At 36.3% G+C, this 20,453-nt stretch overlaps 1 protein-coding gene across 2 annotated transcripts in view; it reads left to right on the top strand.

The window, feature by feature from the left end:
* WAPL (WAPL cohesin release factor) overlaps nt 1-20,453 on the top strand; it is a 79,158-nt gene that overhangs the window by 33,862 nt on the left and 24,843 nt on the right. For both annotated transcript variants that reach the window (XM_045783695.2, XM_045783696.2), the window contains exons 5-8: nt 17,501-17,596; nt 18,995-19,147; nt 19,395-19,531; nt 20,279-20,390. In XM_045783695.2, the coding sequence (XP_045639651.1) occupies nt 17,501-17,596; nt 18,995-19,147; nt 19,395-19,531; nt 20,279-20,390 (498 nt within the window). The remainder of the gene's footprint in view (nt 1-17,500; nt 17,597-18,994; nt 19,148-19,394; nt 19,532-20,278; nt 20,391-20,453) is intronic.

The raw sequence follows: 20,453 nt of genomic DNA on the forward strand, positions 1-20,453 counted from the left end.
AGACCTGTTTACTGTTGATGGATAATATCTTAGAAAAGTTAAGAAAACGATTGCTAATTTACAAAACCAAAATATCTATGAAAGTGAACTTATTTGAAAAATGTAACGTGGGTAAAGTCCTGCCTTAAAACAATAGTCCTAAATAACATTTTATTTCCTGAAGAGGTTGAACTTCAGTAAGTGTTTTAAATTCCTTTTTAACCCCTTCTGAAATATTTGCCAAAACCCTTTTTATTTTAAGTGAGATTATGTCAGAATTTCTTTACGTATATTAGTACTATTTAGGTGGGTCAGTAATTTTCAAAAATGAAACTTTAATCCAAGTGTTAATGTACTTTAATAAAAATAATGAAAAATGCTTTAGATCCCATGGAAGGTATGTACCCTTACAAAAATATCTAGGTAAAGAATTTAGAAGCCTACTTCAGGAAGAGAGCAACAAGAAGTTAAGCAGTATAAAATAGCTCATAGGAAATAGGTCATCCATTTGCCTTCAAGACACTAAAAGACTACTTCAGAGTTGTTAAAAAGGAGAAGGCCATTGAGAAACAGAAAAAGAGAAATGTTATCTATTGAGTTTTGATGAGTGTAAAGGAATAGAGGAAATATATCAAAATTTTAAGCATTGAAGTGGTATGTATAAATTAATATAATGGAAATGATAGATGTTTTATATATAAGAAATTAGGATTTGTGTTATCTGTGCAAAAAAAAATAGGTGAGCTCAATTCTCAAAGGCATTTTTATGTAGGTTACCCCCAAATCTCCAGAGAAAAAAGAAGGGGGGGTAAGTAGGTGGGTGTAGGAAGTGTTCTCAGCAGTTGTTCCAGTTCTCCATTATAATAGAAACACCCTCATGTAGCTGATAGGTCAGTGGGAGTGTCTGGGTCTTCTGTAATCTGATTAGATTTAAAGACACTAATGACCTCATTTCCTAGCGGAGAGGTAGCCCATGGCTTGTGGTGGCAAGAGTTTCCCTCCCTACCTGTCGGGCTTTCTTAGCCCTAATACCGTAGATATTTTGGACTGAATAAATTTTTGTTGTGGGGTTGGTCCTAGTAAATTGGAGGATATTTAGCAACACATGTGGCCTCTACCCATTAGATGCTGGTAGAACCTGCTGCCCCCCCGCCCCAAACCCACCATCAGTTGCTTTAACCAAAAACGTCTGCAGATGTTGTCAAATGCCTTGTGGGGGTCAAAGTGGACCTCCCTCCCATTGGGGTGTGTGTGTGTGTGTGTGTGTGTGTGTGTGTGTGTGTGTGTGTATGTGTCTTGAAAATCAGTTGTAGACTCGATGCCCATTACTCTTAAATCTCTTATTCTAAACACAAGAGTACTGCTCTATAGATGCAGCATTCCCATCAAAACCAGGAATTTGGTTTGACATTGATAAATAATACAGTCTAGGCCACAGATGCCATTCAGATTTTACCAAGTGCCTCAATAATGGCTTTATGGCATAATACCCTCCTCCCTCCCAAAGAGCCATGATGCGGTCCAGAATCACATGTTGTGTTTAGTTGTGACAAGTCTCTACTCTTCTTCAGTCTGGAACATCTGTGTCTTTCCTGGTCTTTCCATGGCTTTGACATCTTTGAAGAGTTAGGATCTACTGTTATTTGTAGTTGTCCCTCAATATGTGTTGTGATTTAGGTTATATGTATTTGGTGGAAATACCACAGAAGAGATGCTGTGTTCTCAGTGCATCATACTAGGTGGCACACAGTTGTCACTTTGTATCGTTACTATTGATGTTAACTGATCCCTTGGTGTCTGTTAGGTTCCTTAGCTCTCCTCATTAAAGTTTTACCCACTAGTTTTAGCATTCATTCTTGCCCAAATCAGTTTTTTACTCTGATGATTGTTGAATGTTTTTTCCTAATTATATCATTCCTTCTATAGTTATTAGCAGTTGGCCTACTTTAAGCTAGGTCTTTTTCTCACTTCCATGTATGTAAGACTGTATTTATATATTTATATATTCATTTCTTTATGTCAGTAGGAACATGGATTCTTGTTTTATTCAATCATTTGTTACTGTTATTTAAATGATAATATTGTTCTGTTGATGCCCAGATTTTCTTAGATTTGACATTTGGACGTTTCTTCAAATTGCCTTTTGATGTATCCAATTCTTACATTTCTTTTCTTAACGATAGACTGATATGTTCAGTACTCATCATACACCTTCCCAGCCCTGGAATCAACTATTTATCTAAGGACCCCTGTTTTCTTTTAGTGGAAAATGGTATTTAGAAATAAAGGTCTGGTGGGGGTGCCTGGGTGGCTCAGTCGGTTAGGCTTCCGACTCCTAATCGCAGCTCAGGTCTTGATCCTAGGGTCCTGAGTTTGAGCCACATGTTGGGCATAGAGATGACTTGAATCAATAAAACTTTAAAAAATTTAAAAACAAAGAAGGTCTGGGGGCGCCTGGGTGGCACAGCGGTTAAGCGTCTGCCTTCAGCTCAGGGCGTGATCCCGGCGTTCTGGGATCAAGTCCCATATCAGGCTCCTCCGCTATGAGCCTGCTTCTTCCTCTCCCACTCCCCCTGCTTGTGTTCCCTCTCTCACTGGCTGTCTCTATCTCTGTCAAATAAATAAATAAAATCTTAAAAAAAAAAAAAAAAAAGAAGGTCTGGTGATTAGGTATGGTCATTTCTTCTGCATTGTCATTGCTTCTAGGCCTTCTTTGAGTTCACAGAGCTAGGAAGCATGTAAATATATGCATTTGTCTCTCTCACACACACACGCTTATTTTGTATCTATATTTAGAACTATGAATTCACAATGATACCTCTAATTCAAGTTCAACACCATGTTTTATTGTAGCCTTTCCCCATTTTCACTTTGCTGACAGTGAGAGATCTGGTTTCTATTATCCTCAACATATTTATGTTTTTTTTCAATCCTCATGTATATAACCAATTTCCTGGCCACACAGGCCATCCCCTCAGTTTAAGTGCAACTAACCAAGAGGTCCCTCTTGCCTCCCCCCACCTCTCCATGTTAGAAAACACTAACTTTTTAAAGCATGCTACTTTGATAATCTTCCCCAGCACCTAACCAGGGTTATAGAAAAGGGTTGTTCATAACAGGATTGAGCGTTGGCTAGGGGAACACGTGGCAGAAAGATGAGAAGGGTGAGGAAAACTTCTGGTAAGAATGTAGTTGAGGGCCCTTGGGTGGCTCAGCCGGTTAAGCATCCTGACTCTTGATTTCGGCTCAGGTCATGATCTCAGGGGTCTCGTGAGATTGAGCCCCATTTTGGGCTCTACGCTCAGCATGGAGTCTGCTTGTCCCTCTCCTTCCTCCTCCCCTTGTACTTTCTCTCTCGCTCTCGCTCAAATAAATAAAATCTTTTTTTTTTTAATGTAGTTGAAATGATTAGTCAGAAGAGTTGTTAACTTTCTAGGGAGAAAATTAAAGATAGAGTTTGAGGGATTTGGTTGGAACATATCTGTATTTAAGTGCTTATTTCTGTATATGGTTTTATTGGTTATTTGGCAATTTTGATGCTTTTTTTTTTTTTTTTTTTAATTTTGATGCCTTTTTAAAAAAATGCCATCCTCGGGTGCCTGGGTGGCTCAGTCAGTTAAGCATCTGCCTTTGGTTTGGGTCATGATCCCAGGGTTCTGGGATCGAGTCCCACATCGGGCTCCCTGCTCTACACGGAGTCTGCTTCTCCCTCTGTCCCTCCCACTCATTCTCTCAATCTCTCTCTCAAATAAATAAAATCTTTTTTAAAATGAAGAGTAAAAAATGCCATCCTATTTTTGAAAGCTAGGTATAGGTCCCTGAATTCTGTTATTTGTAGTTATCATATATATGATGATATATTTAAATCATTTCTTTTGCCTTCCCTGCTTTTTGTTTTGATTTCTAGCTTTCCATTCAGCTGCTGCCTTTCTGCTCTTTTTCTTATGGCATTATTTGTGTAATCATCTTAACTAACCTTCAGTGCTTGGAGGGTTATATCTTACCTGGGATTTTGGCCATCTTATTTTGCTAGTTAAGACTGCTGGGTCACTGATGAAACGAACCATATTTGTCAATCTCTGTTTCAATTCTCAAATACTTTTATCTTCATTTTTATCATTTTCCTGTAGTTTAGTGTTGGGCCTATCTGGCACTGTCTTTTGTCTGACTCTTAAAGGAACATTCTGGACTTTATTTTTCTTCCTTTCTGTCATCCAGTATGACACTGGGTAGTGGGCTTCTGGATAATTGAATTAAAATTTGATTATCAGTGTAAATCATGGTAATATATTAGTAGTATTTATTAAGATTACATAAAGCTGCAGTTTTAAAGTTAATCTAACTTTATAGTTTTATAAACTCATTTTTTTGTTTCATAAAATGAATTTATATGGGTTGTCAACTTAAAAACAGAATCTTACAATTGAAGAGATTTTAAAGGACAAGTAGTCCCACCTCCTACCTAAGAGCAGATGTTCCTTCACAGTATCCTTCTTTAGCAGTTAACTCATTCTCATGAAGCAGTTTATTTTTTTGTCAGGTTCTTTTACCCACGATTACCTTTGTTCTGTGTCTGGGGATTCACTGACCATCCTGGGATCCAGTCATCAAGATGGTAGTGTGAAATTTACTGTATCCCTTGGACTAGAAACCTGAGATACAGATCGATGTGATACAGAGTCATGAATTTGAGCCCCACGTTGGGTGGTATAGAAATTACTAAAAAAAAAGAGAAAAAAAAGTAATAATAATCTTAAAATTTTTTTATTAATAGGTTATTTAGCAATATTTAATTTCAGCTTACAAATAAAGAGTGTTCTTAACACTTCCCACTTGAAAGATTGCCAGTACTAGGATTATATTCATCTTTTATTCTTTGGCCCTCCCCTCCCTCTCTCCCTCCCTTCCTTCATTCCTTCTGATTTTATTTGGGGGAGAGAGAGAGCACGAGCAGGGGGAGGGGTAGAGAGAAAGGGAGAAGCAGACTCCCCCTACTGAGCAGGGACCCTGAGTTCATGACCTGAGCCGAAGGCAGACACTTAACCAACTGAGCCACCCAGGCGTCCTGGTTTCTTACTTTCTTTAATCTTGTCTGCATTTGATATAGTTGTTTCATGGAAATTAAAAGATTAACTGATAGAGTAATAAAAGATTTTTACCTTTTCTATTTTATAAGTTTTCTAAGAGAACTTAAATTTTTATTTTCATTTATTTTTTAAAGATTTTTATTTGAGAGAGTGAGTGTGAGAGAGAGAAAGGACGAGAGGGGGTAGGGTCAGAGGGAGAAGCAGACTCCCCGCTGAACAGGGAGCCATACTCGGGGCTCGATACTAGGACTCTGGGATCATGACCTGAGCCAAAGGCAGACACCCAACTGACTGAGCCACCCAGGCGCTCCAAGAACTTAAATTTTTAAAAATAGTTTTTATTTGGAAATATTTCCAAAATTACAGATGAGTTGCAAAAATAAAATACTACAAAGAACACTCCTTATCCTGATTATTTTAACATTTGTTTTTTCATTTGTTCTTTCTCTTCGTGAGTGTGTGTGTGTACCCATATACATGCGTACTTAATTTTTTTTCCTCAGAATTTAAAGGTAAGTTACATATATCATAGGCTTTTACCCTTAAAACCAGTGTGTATTTCCTAGTCATAATGGTCCCCATCTGTGGTAATCAAACTGCAGTAAATTTAACATGGTTCCAATATTTTTACCTAATCTGTTGTTCAGTTTGTCACTTACACAGTAAGGTCCTTTGTAGCATTTTCTCCTTTTCGGATAGAGGATCTAGTCTAGGGTGGGGTATTTTATTTAGCTGTTGTATCTCTTTAGTCTCCTCTAACCTGGAATATTTCCATAATCTTTGTCTTTTATAACATTGACATCCTTCATAACCCTTAAAAAAAGCACCTCATTTTGGTTTAGTCTCAAGTTTCTCTAGATTGGATTTAAGTTACTCATTCTAGGGCCGGATACGACATAAGTGATGATGTATTCTTTGCAGTGCATCACATCTGGCGGATGTTCATTATGATCATCCAGTCAAGGGGTTGTCTCTTCCGCTGCTGTATAATAACTGTTTTTTCCCCTTGCAACTAAAAAGCAGTCTTTGAAGAGATACTTTAAAACTATTCAAATACCCTATTTTTCATTAGACTATACTCTTAGATTTAGTGTACATGATGATTCTTTCATGATCCAGTGTTTACTGTGCTGGTTGCAAAATAATCATTTTCTTTCTCTCCTACTCCCTCCATGTTCACCAGTTCTCAACACTGCTATAGGCATGAGCCCACCCTCCTCCCCATTTTTCTTTTATCAGTGTGGACTGGTGAATCTCTCTCTCTCTCTTTTAAAGATTTTATTTATTTATTAGAGAGTGTGCACGAGTGGGGGGAGGGGCAGAGGGAGGAGAGAATCTCAGGTAGACTCTGTGCTGAGCGTAGAGCCCAATGCAGGACTTGATCCCACAACCCTGAGATCATGACCTGCACCAAAATGAAGAGTCAGATGCTTAACCGACTGAGCCACCTAGGTGTCCCCCCTCTCTTTTTTAATGGTTCATAATTTATTACTTATTTTGGAGTTAATTTGTCCTGATTTGGCCTCTTAATGCTGGCTCTCTTGTACCTATCACATGTCGTATTCTGTGAGTACTTCCTTATTTTCTGGCAGAACACAGTGTTCCAGGTTCATCTTGTACTTCTGCTCTAGCCCTGGAATCAGGCCTATTCTCTGATGAGTCCCATTCTCGGTGGGGTATGGTATTTAGAGACCAAGATCTGGGTACTAGATGTGCTCATTGCTTCTTGGCCCTTTTAGCAGATGGCAGTAGGAAACATGCATGTATATGTACATAAATCACATACACATATAGGTTTCTGCATATGCACATACCTGTTCTAGAAATCACGAGTTCCCACTATCTCTAATGCTAAACTATCTCTACAGGATTCTTTCTTGCCTTCTCTCTTAACCTTGACTTCCAGCAACATCAACACATTTACTCAAACCTATAATACACCTAAAATAGAGAATTGCTTTGTCCATTCTATTATAATAAATCTAATATGTTCAGGATTTCGTTTATTTTTTTGTTTTTGCAATCCTGTACTTGCTCCACCCTATGCTGCTACCCACTGAGGTTATCACATGAATTACTGTGTTCGTAAGTTGCTTGGATTGTTTCTGTCTGCCTGCCTCTTAGTCTGTCTTTCTGTCTTTTCTTCAGTGTTTGCTAACCATTTGAATTACAAATAGGTTTATTTGTTCTGGCTTGCTTTCAGTTTAGATTTTTTTCCCTTCCATTCTTACTGATTTGTTTTTTGTGTATTTACAACATTAATATGCTTCCAGAAGTCACAAATATACATAAAGTTCAGTGAAGAGTCACTTCATTGAAATATATTCCAGCCTATCACCCATCCCTTGTAGGGAACCAACTTCATTGTTTTCTGCTTTATCCTTCCTGTGTTTCCTTTTTATTTTATGTATGTATGTATGTGTGTGTGTTGTTGTGTTTTTTTTTTTTTTTTAAAGAATTTATTCATTTGTCAGAGAGAGAGAGTGTGAGAATGCGAGCACAAGCAGCGGGAGCAGCAGATACAGGGGAGGAGTAGGTTTCCTGCAAGGAACCCGATGTGGGACTTGATCCGAGGGTCCTGGGATCATGACCTGAGCCGAAGGCAGACACTTAACTGACTGAGCCACACAGGCGTCCCTGTATATATGTATTTTTTAAAAGTAGGCTCCACAACCATTGAGGGGCTTGAACTCACAACCCTAAGATCAAGAGTTGCATGCTCTGTTGACTGAGGCAGCTGGGTGCCCATATTTACTTTTTGAAAATAAGCACAGATTTTCTTATTTTTGTTCCTTCTTAAATAAAAGGTAGCATCTAATGTGCTTTTTTTACTTTGCTTTTTTTAAATTTAGTGATAACCCTTGGAAATCACTCTATGGGTTTATCCTCATAATATATATATTTGTAATTTTTTTTGAAAAATTGGGTTTAGATTGTATTTTTTCCTTAGTTTCTTTCTTCCTCCATTCTCTTACATGTTGTGTACATCCCTTAAATTGCAGTTACATATGTGTACTGTATGTAAATATACAGTGTTGGGAAAATTTTGTATATTCACATCTCTGTAATTATTTGGTCCTAATTTCAGTTGCAGATTATTCACACGTTGTTGTTTTAGGATTTGGCTTAGCTAATGTAAAAGAAATCCCAGATAAGTTTTTAAATAGGTAGCTTCTTTTTCTCAGGCTTACCAGTCCTTGTCTGTTTATCTCTGGACTGATTTCAAGTTGCTATGTTGTCAGAGTCCAGTTTCCTCTGTGGTAGTGTTCTATCGTCTCTACACTATTAAAGAGTATAGAAGGAATGGGAAGATGAGGTAGCGACCCATCTAGAAGGCCAGGACCCACAAGGTGTACTGTGCTTCTCTTCACACATCATTGACAAGGACAGTCATGTGCCCACACAAGCAGCAAGAGATGTTAGAAAGTCAGGACAAGCATGTATCCAGCTACATATTCTTAAAGAAAAAGAAGGGGAGAATGAATATTCTCTAGCCACAGGTATCTCAAGATATTTATAGCTTCTCTTTTCAGCTGGTCCAGGCATTTTTAGTTGTAAAACCCGTTGCCTGTTTTAGCTGATATTTTCATGTGGTTCATTTTAGTATTTTATTTATTTTTTTATGTTCAAATAGCCAGCATTTAGTACATCATTAGTTTTTGATTTAGTGTTCAACAATTCATTAGTTGCATTTATATTCTAGTATTTTTAATAGTTGAATTGTGTAGGCGGAGTTGTATTTTCATAAAGTGCCATGTATTGAATTTATGCTTTATTATCTGGATATTTTACAGTTTATGCTCAGATTATGTTATTTTAAATTCTGATGTGACAATGGCCTGCTTCTATAAAATCGTTGCTACCAATTATACTTTTGAAGTTATACTCATAAACAGAATGGTAATATGCATTGTTCTTCACGTAGGTAGGAATTAACAGTTTTTTCAGAAAAATAGCATCCCATTTCTTTAAAAGGTTTATTTGTGGAGTTTAAAGCACGCAGAAAAGATTTTCAGCTTTCTGTCTTGTACCTGTGGATTACATTCTCTGTGTAGTGCTCTGTATTAACCTATTCTGTATTAACCTGTTCTCAATGTCCTGTTCTTGGAAGTACATTCTTGATTTTAGTTTAGAGATGTCTGCATTTTCCCCTTAAATATTAATAATTTGAATATTTAACAAATTATGAAACTTTATTTAAGGGTTTTTTTGTCATAGGGTGGGACAATTTGAGATTATATAATTATGCTTAAAAGAAAGTTCTAAAGAGCTAAAAGTTATCCTAATCTTGGTAAAACTTTCTCCCTCAAACCCCCTCTGCTGCTACTACCTGCATCTTTTTAAAAACTCTGTAACATTTTTCTTAAGTCAATAAATTTTTATTTAAGGAATTTTACATGTGATTCCTTCCACTGCTAATCACCATAGTTCCTCCAAAGTTAGAATCATAATCTTCAAAATAGCCCTTTTAAAAAGAACTTTAGTTCAGTCCAGTTGTTACTGTCAGACCAGAGTTCTTTTGGTTGGGCTTCTTTGATCTCTACTTGAATATGGACATACTTCAAGAATTCTCCACCTGTAATCTTTGGTATCCAATTTCTTTAGGGCCGTAGAAGTCAAATTGTACAAGTACACTGATTGCTGTTTTGGCAAATGATCTAAAAGTATAATTCCTTAATTGTTTCTAATACCGACAAGTCTTGTAACTTCCACTCTACTCCATGAGCCTAACAGAAAATGTTACAGGTCTCATTGTCATCACTACAATAAACTGTGTCTCAATGTAGCCACACTAATGTAGTTTCTTTCAGAACTCATTTAGTTGTAGAGCATGCTGATTGAATTACTGGTAAGAGTGCTATTCTGCTCTCAGGATATCCTTGTGTGGCTAGATGAATTCTAATCAGCTTACTATGTTCATCCTCATTTAGTACATAGTCTTCTTTAAAACTCAGAAATACATTTCTTACTGTTAAAAAAATTCAGATGACTTAAAAGCAGTTTTCCAGTTTTTTTTCCCCCTTTTAGGAGCCAGCTCAGTGAAAGATAGCATAATATTGTCATTTCTTCTTAGCTTTTGGTGAAGGAATTCTTCTTTCCCCTGTTTTATAATTGTGATTCATAAGCCAGTCTGTTAAGCATGGTCTTGGCATTAAAATTGTAAAAACCCAATTTTTATTCATTGTTCTCATAGAAACTGGATTCTCTCTTATGGATAAGTGCTCCATATGTCTGTTACTGGCATGTTTTTTTCCCTTAGCTGTAATAGAGTGTTGTACTTGGGATTTTTCTTGTTTGTCATACCCTGGAGAATTGAATAGAGGAGAATAATATGCTTAAGATTACTAGAACTGAAATATGCTAAAATAATTCCAAATCTTTAGAATGTTATTGTTAAGGAGCTTTCTTATTTTGTTGTAAATACTCTTTTCGTTAGATTAGATTAGGTTAGAGCAAACAGAATCCACAAATATTTTAACACCAAGAAAAATTAAGGAATTTGGTTAATGTGGTATGTCTCCTTTTTAAACCAGAATAAAATTAACACGATTAAAGGTAAGCCTAATTGACCTGGTTAAAACTTAGCTAGATTGCTGAATGATAAGGATGATTTTCGTCTTCCATGAAAAGTTGATTACTATATGGTGTCTTTGCAGATACTGTACACAGTCACTTTCACTAAGTGACCTTAGCATATGACACAGTATTTTTGTGTAGTCTTCATACACAGTTCACTTAGGTGCATATGGAATTTGAAATGCCATAAAGAGCTCAAGAGTCCATCGTTGTCGTCCTTCTTACCACCCCTGCCCCTTGTGTATCTGTGCATATACCATATCCAGTTGTTATTTTTCATTTTAGTTTTTAGATGGTAGGATGTATCTTCATCTCTTCCCCCTCCTTATAATAAACCCTGTATTAACCATGTAGAACTTTGAAGTAATAGTTAAGGAAAAGTTCTAATTGGATCCACTTTCTTTTAGATAAGCATTAAAATGGTAAAACATTAAAACTTTGAAAATAACAGTATTAGTAAATTGCTTTGTTCAACAGAGTAAACAAAGTTCATTGAATATGTCCTTTTAACATAAATTATTCAGTTATTCTGTATACTGTTAGGCTTTAAGGGCTTTATGAAAAAGAATTTATTGTAAAAAAACAAAACATGGAATCTCCCTCTTAGGAAACTTCTAAGTGTACAGTACAGTACAACCAATCTCTAGAACTTTTTCCTTTTGTATGATTTTTTTATATGCATTGAATATCAGCATCTCCCTAATTACCCCTTCCCCCAAACCCCTGGCAACTACCCTGCTTTCTGTTTTGATGAGTTTCTCCTATAAGTGGAATCATGCTGTATTAGTCCTGTGACTAGTTTACTTCATTTAGCATGACATCCTGAAGGTCTATCCATGTTGTAGCATATGATAGGATTTCCTTCTATTTTATGGCAGAATAATAGCCTATTGTATGGATATGTCATATTTTCTTTATTCATCTTTTTTAATGTTTTTTTAAAAAAGATTTATTTGAGAGAGAGTGCAGGTACAAGCTGGGTGTGGGGGTGCAGAGGGAAAAGTAGACTCTGTGTTGAGCAAGGAGCCGGATAAGGGCCTTGATCTCAGGACCCTGAGATCATGACCTGAGCTGAAGTCAGACGTTTAACCCACTGAGCCAGGTGCCCTTTTTTTGTGGGTTTTTTTTGGTGTTTTTTTTTTTTTTTTTTTAAATAATCTCTGCACCCAGTGTGGGGCTTGAAGTTAGAGTCCTGAGATCAAGAGTCACATGCTTTACTAACAGAGCCAGCCAAGTGCTTAACCATTCATCTTTTGATAGTTAGGTTGTTTCCACCTCTTGCCTATTGTGAATAATGGTGCAGTGAGCATGAGAGTGCAAATATTTCTTCAGAATCCTGATTTCTTTCTTTTCTTTTTTCTTTTCTTTCCTTCTTTCTTCTTCTTTTTTTTTTTTTTTTGGATAAATACCTAGAAGTAGAACTGCTGGGGTCATAGGATAGTTCTTTTTTGAGGAACCTCTGTACTGTTTTCTGTAGTGGCTGCACCATTTAAATTCCTACCAGCAGTGTAACATGAGTTCCCATTTTTCTGTGCCCTTGCCAACACTTGTTATTTTCTCTTCTTTTTGATAGTGGCCATTCTAATGGGTGTGAAGTGATATCTCATTATGATTTTGACTTACGTTTCACTTTTTTTTTTTTTAAAGATTTTATTTATTTGATAGAGCACAAGCAGGAGGAGCAGCAGGCAGAGGGAGAAGCAGGCTCCCTGCTGAGCAGAGAGCCCAATGTGGGACTCCATTCCAGGACCCTAGGATCATGACCTGAGCCGAAGGCAGATGCTTAACCTAATGAGCCACCCAAGCACCCCATCACTTTTTTTTTTCTTTAAGATTTTTTATTTATTCAGTAGAGAGATCACAAGCAGGGAGGGAGAGTCAGAGAGAGAGGGAGAAGCAGACTCCCTGCTGAACAGGGCGCTCAACGTGGAGCTGATCCCAGGACTCTGGGATCATGACCTGCGCTGAAAGACGCTTAACCTACTGACCCACCCAGGGGCCACTTGACTTACATTTCACTTATGATTAGTGATGTCAGGCATCTTTTCATATATCTGTGGCTCTTTGTGTGTTGTCTTTGGAGAAATTTCTATTCAAGTCCTTTGCCTATTTCTTAATCATTTTTTGTTTTGTTTTGCTATTGAATTGTAGGTGTTCCTTATATACTTTGGATAGTGACCCCTTATTAAATATATGGTTTGCAAATATTTCTCCCATATTTGTAGGTTGCCTTTTTACTCTTATTTCCTCTGCCGGGCAGAAAGAAACTTTTTAGTTTGATGTCCTGCTTGTCTGTGTATGCATTTATTGCTTGTGCTTTTGGTGTCATGTGCAAGAAGTCATTGCCGAGACTGCTGTTAATGTAACTTTTCTCCCATGTTTTCTTCAAGGAGTTTTACGGTTTCAGGTCTTACGTTTAAATCTTTAATCCATTTTGAGTTGATTTTTGTGTATGGTGTAAGATAATGTAAAGATAATTCTTTTCCAGTTTCATTCTTTTGCATGTGATACCTAGTTTTCCCAGCACGATCCCCATTGAGTAGTTTTGGCACCCTTGGTGTGAAGATCATTCGGCCATATATATGTAGATTTATTTCTGGGCTCACTGTTTTGATTACTGTTGCTTTATAATGTGTTTTGAAACCAGGAGGTGTGAGGCCTCTAGTTTGTTTTTGTGAAGATTGTTTTGGCAATTCAATGTCTTTTGTGATTTCATGTGAATTTTAGTTTGGTTTTTCCTTTTTCTGTAAAGAATACCATTGGGATTTTGATAGAAATTGCATTGAACCTAGAGATCCCATTGGGTAATATGGCCATTTTAACAATATTTAGTCTTATAATCCATGAACACAAGATGTCTTTCCATTTATTTGTGTCTTCTTTAATTTTTTTCAGCAGTGTTTTTTGTACTTGTCAGTGTACAATCTTTTGCTTCCTAAGTTTATTCTTAAGGTTTCTTTTTTGTTTTGTTTTTGATGCTATTGTAAATGGGATTTTTTTCATTTCCTTTTTGGATTGTTCTTTGTTAGTTGTATAGACATGCAATTGATTTTTGTATGTTGATTTTTGTATCATACAACTTTAGTGAATATGTTTATTCTAATGGGGTTGTTTTTTTTTTTTGGTGGACTCTTTTGAGTTTTCTATATACACGGTCATGTCATCTGTGAACTGATAAAATTTTACTTCTTTTCCAACTTAGATATCTTTTATTTCTTATTCTTGTCTAATTGCTTTTGTTGGTATGTCTAGTACTATGTTAAATAGAAGTGGTGAGAGTGGCCATCATTGCCTTATTACTGATTTAAAGGAAAAGCTTTCAGTTTTTCACTATTGAGTGTGATATTAGTTCTGGGCTTTTAATATATGATATTATGTTTAGGTAATTGCCTTGTTTTCCCAGTTTGTTCAGTATTTTCATCGTGACAGGGTGTTGAATTTTGTCCAGTGCTTTTTCTCCACCAGTTGTCATGATGGACAGAATTTTGTCCAGTCTGTTAATATGATGTATCACATTGGTTGATTTTCATATTGAATTATACTTGCATCCCAGTGATAAATCCCACTTGGTCATGGTGTATAATCCTTTCAGTGTGCTATTGAATTCAGTTTTCTACTATTTTCTTGAGGATTTTTCCATCTAAAGTCATCAGTGATATTATTTTGTTTAAAGACTTTTGAGAAGAGTTAGAACAATGTATCCCAGTCTGATTTTTATAATAATAATACTTGTTTACAGCGTGTTTTCATGTCAGTTATTTCATTTGTTTATTGCAGTCGTCTGTTAGATGTGTAGACCACATACACCAGTTTTCTTATGGAGATGCTAGACTCAGATTACGCATCATTACATAACTATTATGGGTAGTATTACCCATAATAATTAATACTTGTAGAGCACGTACTCCTTCAGGCACTCTTCTAAGTGTTTTACACATATTCATTTAATCCTCACAACAACCCTTTGTAGTAGGTACTATTATTAACTCCATTTGACAGATGAGTAAAATGTTGAGTAACAAGTAGTAGAGCTCACTGTTTATCTGGATTTTAATACAGACCTTACGGTTTCTAAGTCTACTTTGTTAACTGTTAGGTATATTGCCACTCACGGTTAACTGGAAGGGGGTCTATTTAATTTAGATCCTTAACTTGCTCTGCTGTTTTGTTACCTGTGGAGCCAGATAAACTTACTATCCAAAATATTATTACTGGACATCGATTTTGTGTGTGTGTGTGTGTTTGCGCGCGCGTGTGTGTCCCCCCCCATCGATGCTTCTTTATTTTTTAAATTTATTTTAAGATCAAGACAGAACGAGTGGGGAAGGGGGGAGAGGGAGAAGCAGACTCCCCGCTGAGCAGGGAGCCTTACCTGGAACTCATTCCCAGGACCCTGGGATTATGACCTGAGCCGAAGGCAGATGCTTTACCAACTGAGCCACGCAGGTGCCCTGTATCAATGCTTTTTTTTAAATTTATTTTTTTAAAGATTTTATTTATTTATTTGACAGCAAGAGAAGGAACATAAGCAGGGGGAGTGGGAGAGGAAGAAGCAGGCTCCCAGCGGAGCAGGGAGCCCGATGTAGGGCTCCATACCAGGGTCCTCGGATCACGCCCTGAGCTAAAGGCAGACGCTTAATGACTGAGCCACCCAGGCGCCCCTATATCAATGCTTTTTAGAAAGAAGTAGAGCACTTGAGCTTTGAGGCATGTTTTTTCCAAATGTCCTTGATCTCTCTGGACTCATGAGTGTGCTTTGGGTATTAGAAGTTGCTTAAATCAGATATCAGGCATATGGATTATATACCTGATGTTTGAGAGAAAAACAGTAAGGAATAGGGAGCTAGGTTTTAAAATTTATGTTGAGTCTGCTCTGTGTGGTTGTGCCTAAGAGGCCTGATCAAGTGATTGCCTGGGTGTATAAATTGCTTTAGATTACCAATGTCTAATATACCTCATTAGATAAGGTATTACCAATGTCTAATATACCTCATTTGTGCAAACCTGTTATATAAGAATGATGGGTTTATATACATAACACAGGTGAGAGACTTTATGTGCCTACTTTCACAGTTGGATTCCTTTTAGTATTAAGATTTTTCTAACATTTGGGGTGCCTGGGTGGCTCAGTCGTTAAGCGTCTGCCTTCGGTTCAGGGCGTGATCCTGGCGTTCTGGGATCGAGCCCCACGTCAGGCTCCTGGGAGCCTGCTTCTTCCTCTCCCACTCCCCCTGCTTCTGTTCCCTCTCTCGCTGGCTGTCTCTCTCTCTGTCGAGTGAATAAATAAAATCTTAAAAAAAAAAAAAAAGATTTTTCTAACATTTAATATGCAAATCCATTTAAACTATCTTTTAATAAACCAGTTCTTGTGGAGCTTATTTTGATGTCACAACATGGTTATTTTAAAGATAATATTTGAAGAAAGATAACTTTGATGTTTAATTCCAGTTATGTTAGTTCACTGCAGCTAGTAAGGGAAGATGGTTACTGTTTTGATGTTGACTTTCGGCCTATCTTGAAATATGTTTCCCCACTTGTACTCTTAAACTTTTTGCATGCAGTACTGAAAGTATGAAGTTTATTATATTCTTATAAACAGAAAATCTCTAAGGAGATCAAATGATTTATTTGAAGATTAAAGGACAGAATTTAACATGACTTTTATAAAGGATGGGAAAATGTTCTCAGTCTCAATCTCCTTTTGAAAATGAGGGTTGTTTTTTTTTTTTTAAAGATTTTATTTATTTATTTGACAGAGATAGAGACAGCCAGTGAGAGAGGGAACACAAGCAGGGGGAGTGGGAGAGGAAGAAGCAGGCTCATAGCGGAGGAGCCTGATGTGGGGCTCGATCCCATAACACTGGGATCACGCCCTGAGCCGAAGGCAGACGCTTAACCGCTGTGCCACCCACGTGCCCCGAAGATGAGGGTTTTTGTGCTTTTCATACTTTATTTAATTTAATTCTTTGGATTTGATTATAGGGGCTCATGGGTCTTTTCTCAATTCTGAAATTCAGAGTGTTAAAACTGAAAATTATTTTTTTAAGTCACATCTCTCCATACACCTTTTTATTTTTTTAAAAATATTTTTGTTTATTTATTAGAATGAGCAGGGAGGAGAGGGAGAAGCTGAGGGAGAGGGAGAGCTGGGAGCCCAACGTAGGACTCCATTCCAGGACCCTGGGATCATGACCTGAGCTGAAGGCAGACGCTTAACCAACTGAGCCACCCAGGCTCCCAAAACTGAAAATTGTATTAAATTGATTTGTCAGCACACTGATCTGAACTGAGGTGGAACAATTTACATCTTTATCCCACTTCATGTGAATATGAATGCATTTTGCTGCAGAAATCATATATGTTATTACATAGTACTGCTTTAGATTCCCGTGTTATGTAATATATTGTATATATTCTGTAACTACTTTTTAAAACTTAGAAAACTTCTTAGTCATGGTCGTCATCTGGCCCCAACAGTTTCGCTTAAAAATGAATATATATGGACCTTTATTACTTTTCATAAGCTGCCTTATTTCCATTGTTGGAAGAATATGCAGCATGAATCAGTAGTATGAGGAATAAAGTATATGTTGAATTAACTGTATTGATTACTAAGTACAGATTGGTAATAGTTACGCACAGCACTAATTGTTGATTTTGTGGCACAATACCACAGTGACTCCATAGGCATGGAAGCACAGTGGGAAAACAAACCAGGTATTGTCTATCCTGCTCTGTCTAGGATACATGTTTATGTATTTCAGTTACTCTTTGTGGTTTTTATTTTATTAAAGGAGACACTTTTATAAGGATGCAAAATAAGAAGGAAACAGTTGATCTTTTTCTCATTTCTTTAGTCTCCTACAAAAGCTGTATATAATGCCAGACATTGGAACCATCCAGACTCAGAAGAGCTACCTGGGCCACCAGTAGTAAAACCTCAGAGTGCCACAGTAAGTGAACTGTACTTTTTAATTTCATTTTTGTTTAAGCCATTAGTATCTTTATTCACAGTTTGAAAATCTTTGACTTTAACAGTTTATTTTGGTCTTCCTCACTAAAATTGAGAAGCTTCAGTTTAATTCATTGGATTGTAGACAGGATTATTGAAATTCTGGTGCTACTAGTTTATAGATAAAAGCCTTAAAAAATATTGGATCACTTTTTACTCCTGACCCACATCTTACAGAATTACTGTATTTAGTGTCTTAAGGGTAAATCATTTCATATTTGAAGTTTGTATTAGCTATTAAGAGCTATATTATAAATTATATCCTACATAGATCTTAGAGTAGCTTTGAGTGGTTAATTTGAAATTAATTTGAGTAATTAATTTCAGGGGAGAACTTTTTCCTGCATTCCAGTAATAGCTTTCAGTTCAAAACACATTTGAAAAAGATTCTTATCAAATTATTTTTTTTTTCAGAGTAACTGGGAGGACCATAGATTAATACTTCTCAGTTAATGGTAACACCTCAGTCATCTTGAGCTGTCAAGGAATGAATTGTTTATAACAAAAAAATTAGGGATAGAGATCTTTCTAAAAGATAATAATGTACAGTTACCTGTGTTCTTAAGTTGAATATATTAAATTCCATTTACCAGTATAAGATCATCATTGTATTAGTAATTATATACTAGGCTTTTATTATGGCTGTTTATTTATACCCTAAATTACAGATTCTTTACTTTAAAAGTTCTCTTGTCTACAATACATTGTATTAGTAATTATATACTAGGCTTTTATTATGGCTGTTTATTTATACCCTAATGTACCCTAATGTACAGTTACCTGTGTTCTTAAGTTGAATATATTAAATTCCATTTACCAGTATAAGATCATCATTGTATTAGTAATTATATACTAGGCTTTTATTATGGCTGTTTATTTATACCCTAAATTACAGATTCTTTACTTTAAAAGTTCTCTTGTCTACTAATACATTGTATTAGTAATTATATACTAGGCTTTTATTATGGCTGTTTATTTATACCCTAAATTACAGATTCTTTACTTTAAAAGTTCTCTTGTCTATCTGTTGTAATTTTCTTGTCCTGTTCCTAGCTTTTTATCAGTGTGTGTGTGATTGTGATTATTTATTCCTTCTAACGGTCTTGGAGACAAATAAAACCGCGTGTGAAATGTGAGGTTAAAAAAGACCAGATGGAATTCCTGAGTGGTTCTTTTTGTGAGTCTTACCTAGTAGTGCGTAGAATTTTAAAGTAGCCTTTATGAGCTTTTCAGAGGCCTCTCCCCACCTTTTTTTTTTAAGCCAAATTTGCTAGGTAGATGAGCTGTTACTATTTTTATATATTTATTTAGAACAATAATTTAATGCCTTTATTAATAGGTGAGGCTGTCTTCAAAGGAACCAAATCAAAAAGATGATGGAGTTTTTAAGGCTCCTGCACCACCACCCAAAGTGATAAAAACTGTGACAATACCTACTCAGCCCTACCAAGATATAGTTACTGCACTGAAATGCAGAAAAGAAGACAAAGAAGTAAGCAGCCATATACAGTTTTACTGCACATGGATAGATTTTTGTATGTAACATTTAGCCTTTTAATGTCTTGAACAGATATCCACGAACTTACCTTTCGTAGTACTACTGATGTTTTTAAAACTTCTCTTTTAGTTGCCATATAATGAACTCTTTTATATACTTCTAAGTGAAGTACAGCTAGCCCGTAGATTTAAATATGCTAGTTCATGGTTACAAAAGAAGTGGACTTATTTTTTCTTGGCAGTTGTATACTGTTGTTCAGCATGTGAAGCACTTCAATGATGTGGTGGAATTTGGTGAAAATCAAGAGTTCACTGATGACATTGAATACCTGTTAAGTGGCTTAAAGAGCACTCAGCCTCTAAACACACGTTGCCTTAGGTGAGATCTTACTTTTATATTTGATAAATATATGCATGCTCTATCTTACTAAAATTTTCCAGCCGAATAGAGCATTTTGTTACCATGATTTTATTATCATGAATATAGTTTATACCCAAAGGAAATAAGTTAAAATGTGGTTGATTTTTTTTTTTTTTAATGTGGTTGATTTCTTATAAGGGACTTGATTCTACATGGACAAAGGAGAGTTGGATGATTGTAGCCTATTAGCATAGTATAGGCTTCAGTTTACAGATGCTTAAAAGATGTTATGCTAACAAATCTTTTAAGTTCTTTTTCAGCCCCAAATTTCAGACAAGTGGTAAATAAGTTTGATTTAAGCGTGTTTTGATTTGGATCATCTTTTGCATACTATAGTGGATTGAATTATCTTAATTTGATTGAATTATCCAGTCAGTTGGAATATATCCAATCAAATATTATCTGTAGTCTTCATGTATCAGAAGCATTATGAAAGGTAGCTGAGACTTTCTGCTTTTAATCGTAGTAGTAGTAAGGAACTCACCAAAGACAATCCTGTGTTATTTATATTTATACTAATCACTTAGTGTGCATCAACGGATTTTTAATAATTCAGTTTGCCCATGTGTTTTATATTGTGATCCATATGGGCAGTGGGTTGACACCCCCCACCCTTCCCCATTTGCTTGTTTTGATATTGTACAAACAAAAAACTAATGCACTAGCTATTTTCAGTCCCCCCTAACCTAGTCTATTTTCTCCTAGTGTTATTAGCTTGGCTACTAAATGTGCCATGCCCAGTTTTCGAATGCACCTGAGAGCACACGGAATGGTAGCAATGGTCTTTAAAACCTTGGATGATTCCCAGCACCATCAGGTATTCTTAAATTTCTGGGATTAGGAAGTATTATTTAAAAATTATAGTCTATTTGGGGGCTCC

Source organism: Ursus americanus, chromosome 6 (assembly GCF_024610735.1).
Source record: "Ursus americanus isolate L20-20 chromosome 6, mUrsAme1.1.p, whole genome shotgun sequence".
Taxonomy (NCBI): Eukaryota; Metazoa; Chordata; class Mammalia; order Carnivora; family Ursidae; genus Ursus; species Ursus americanus.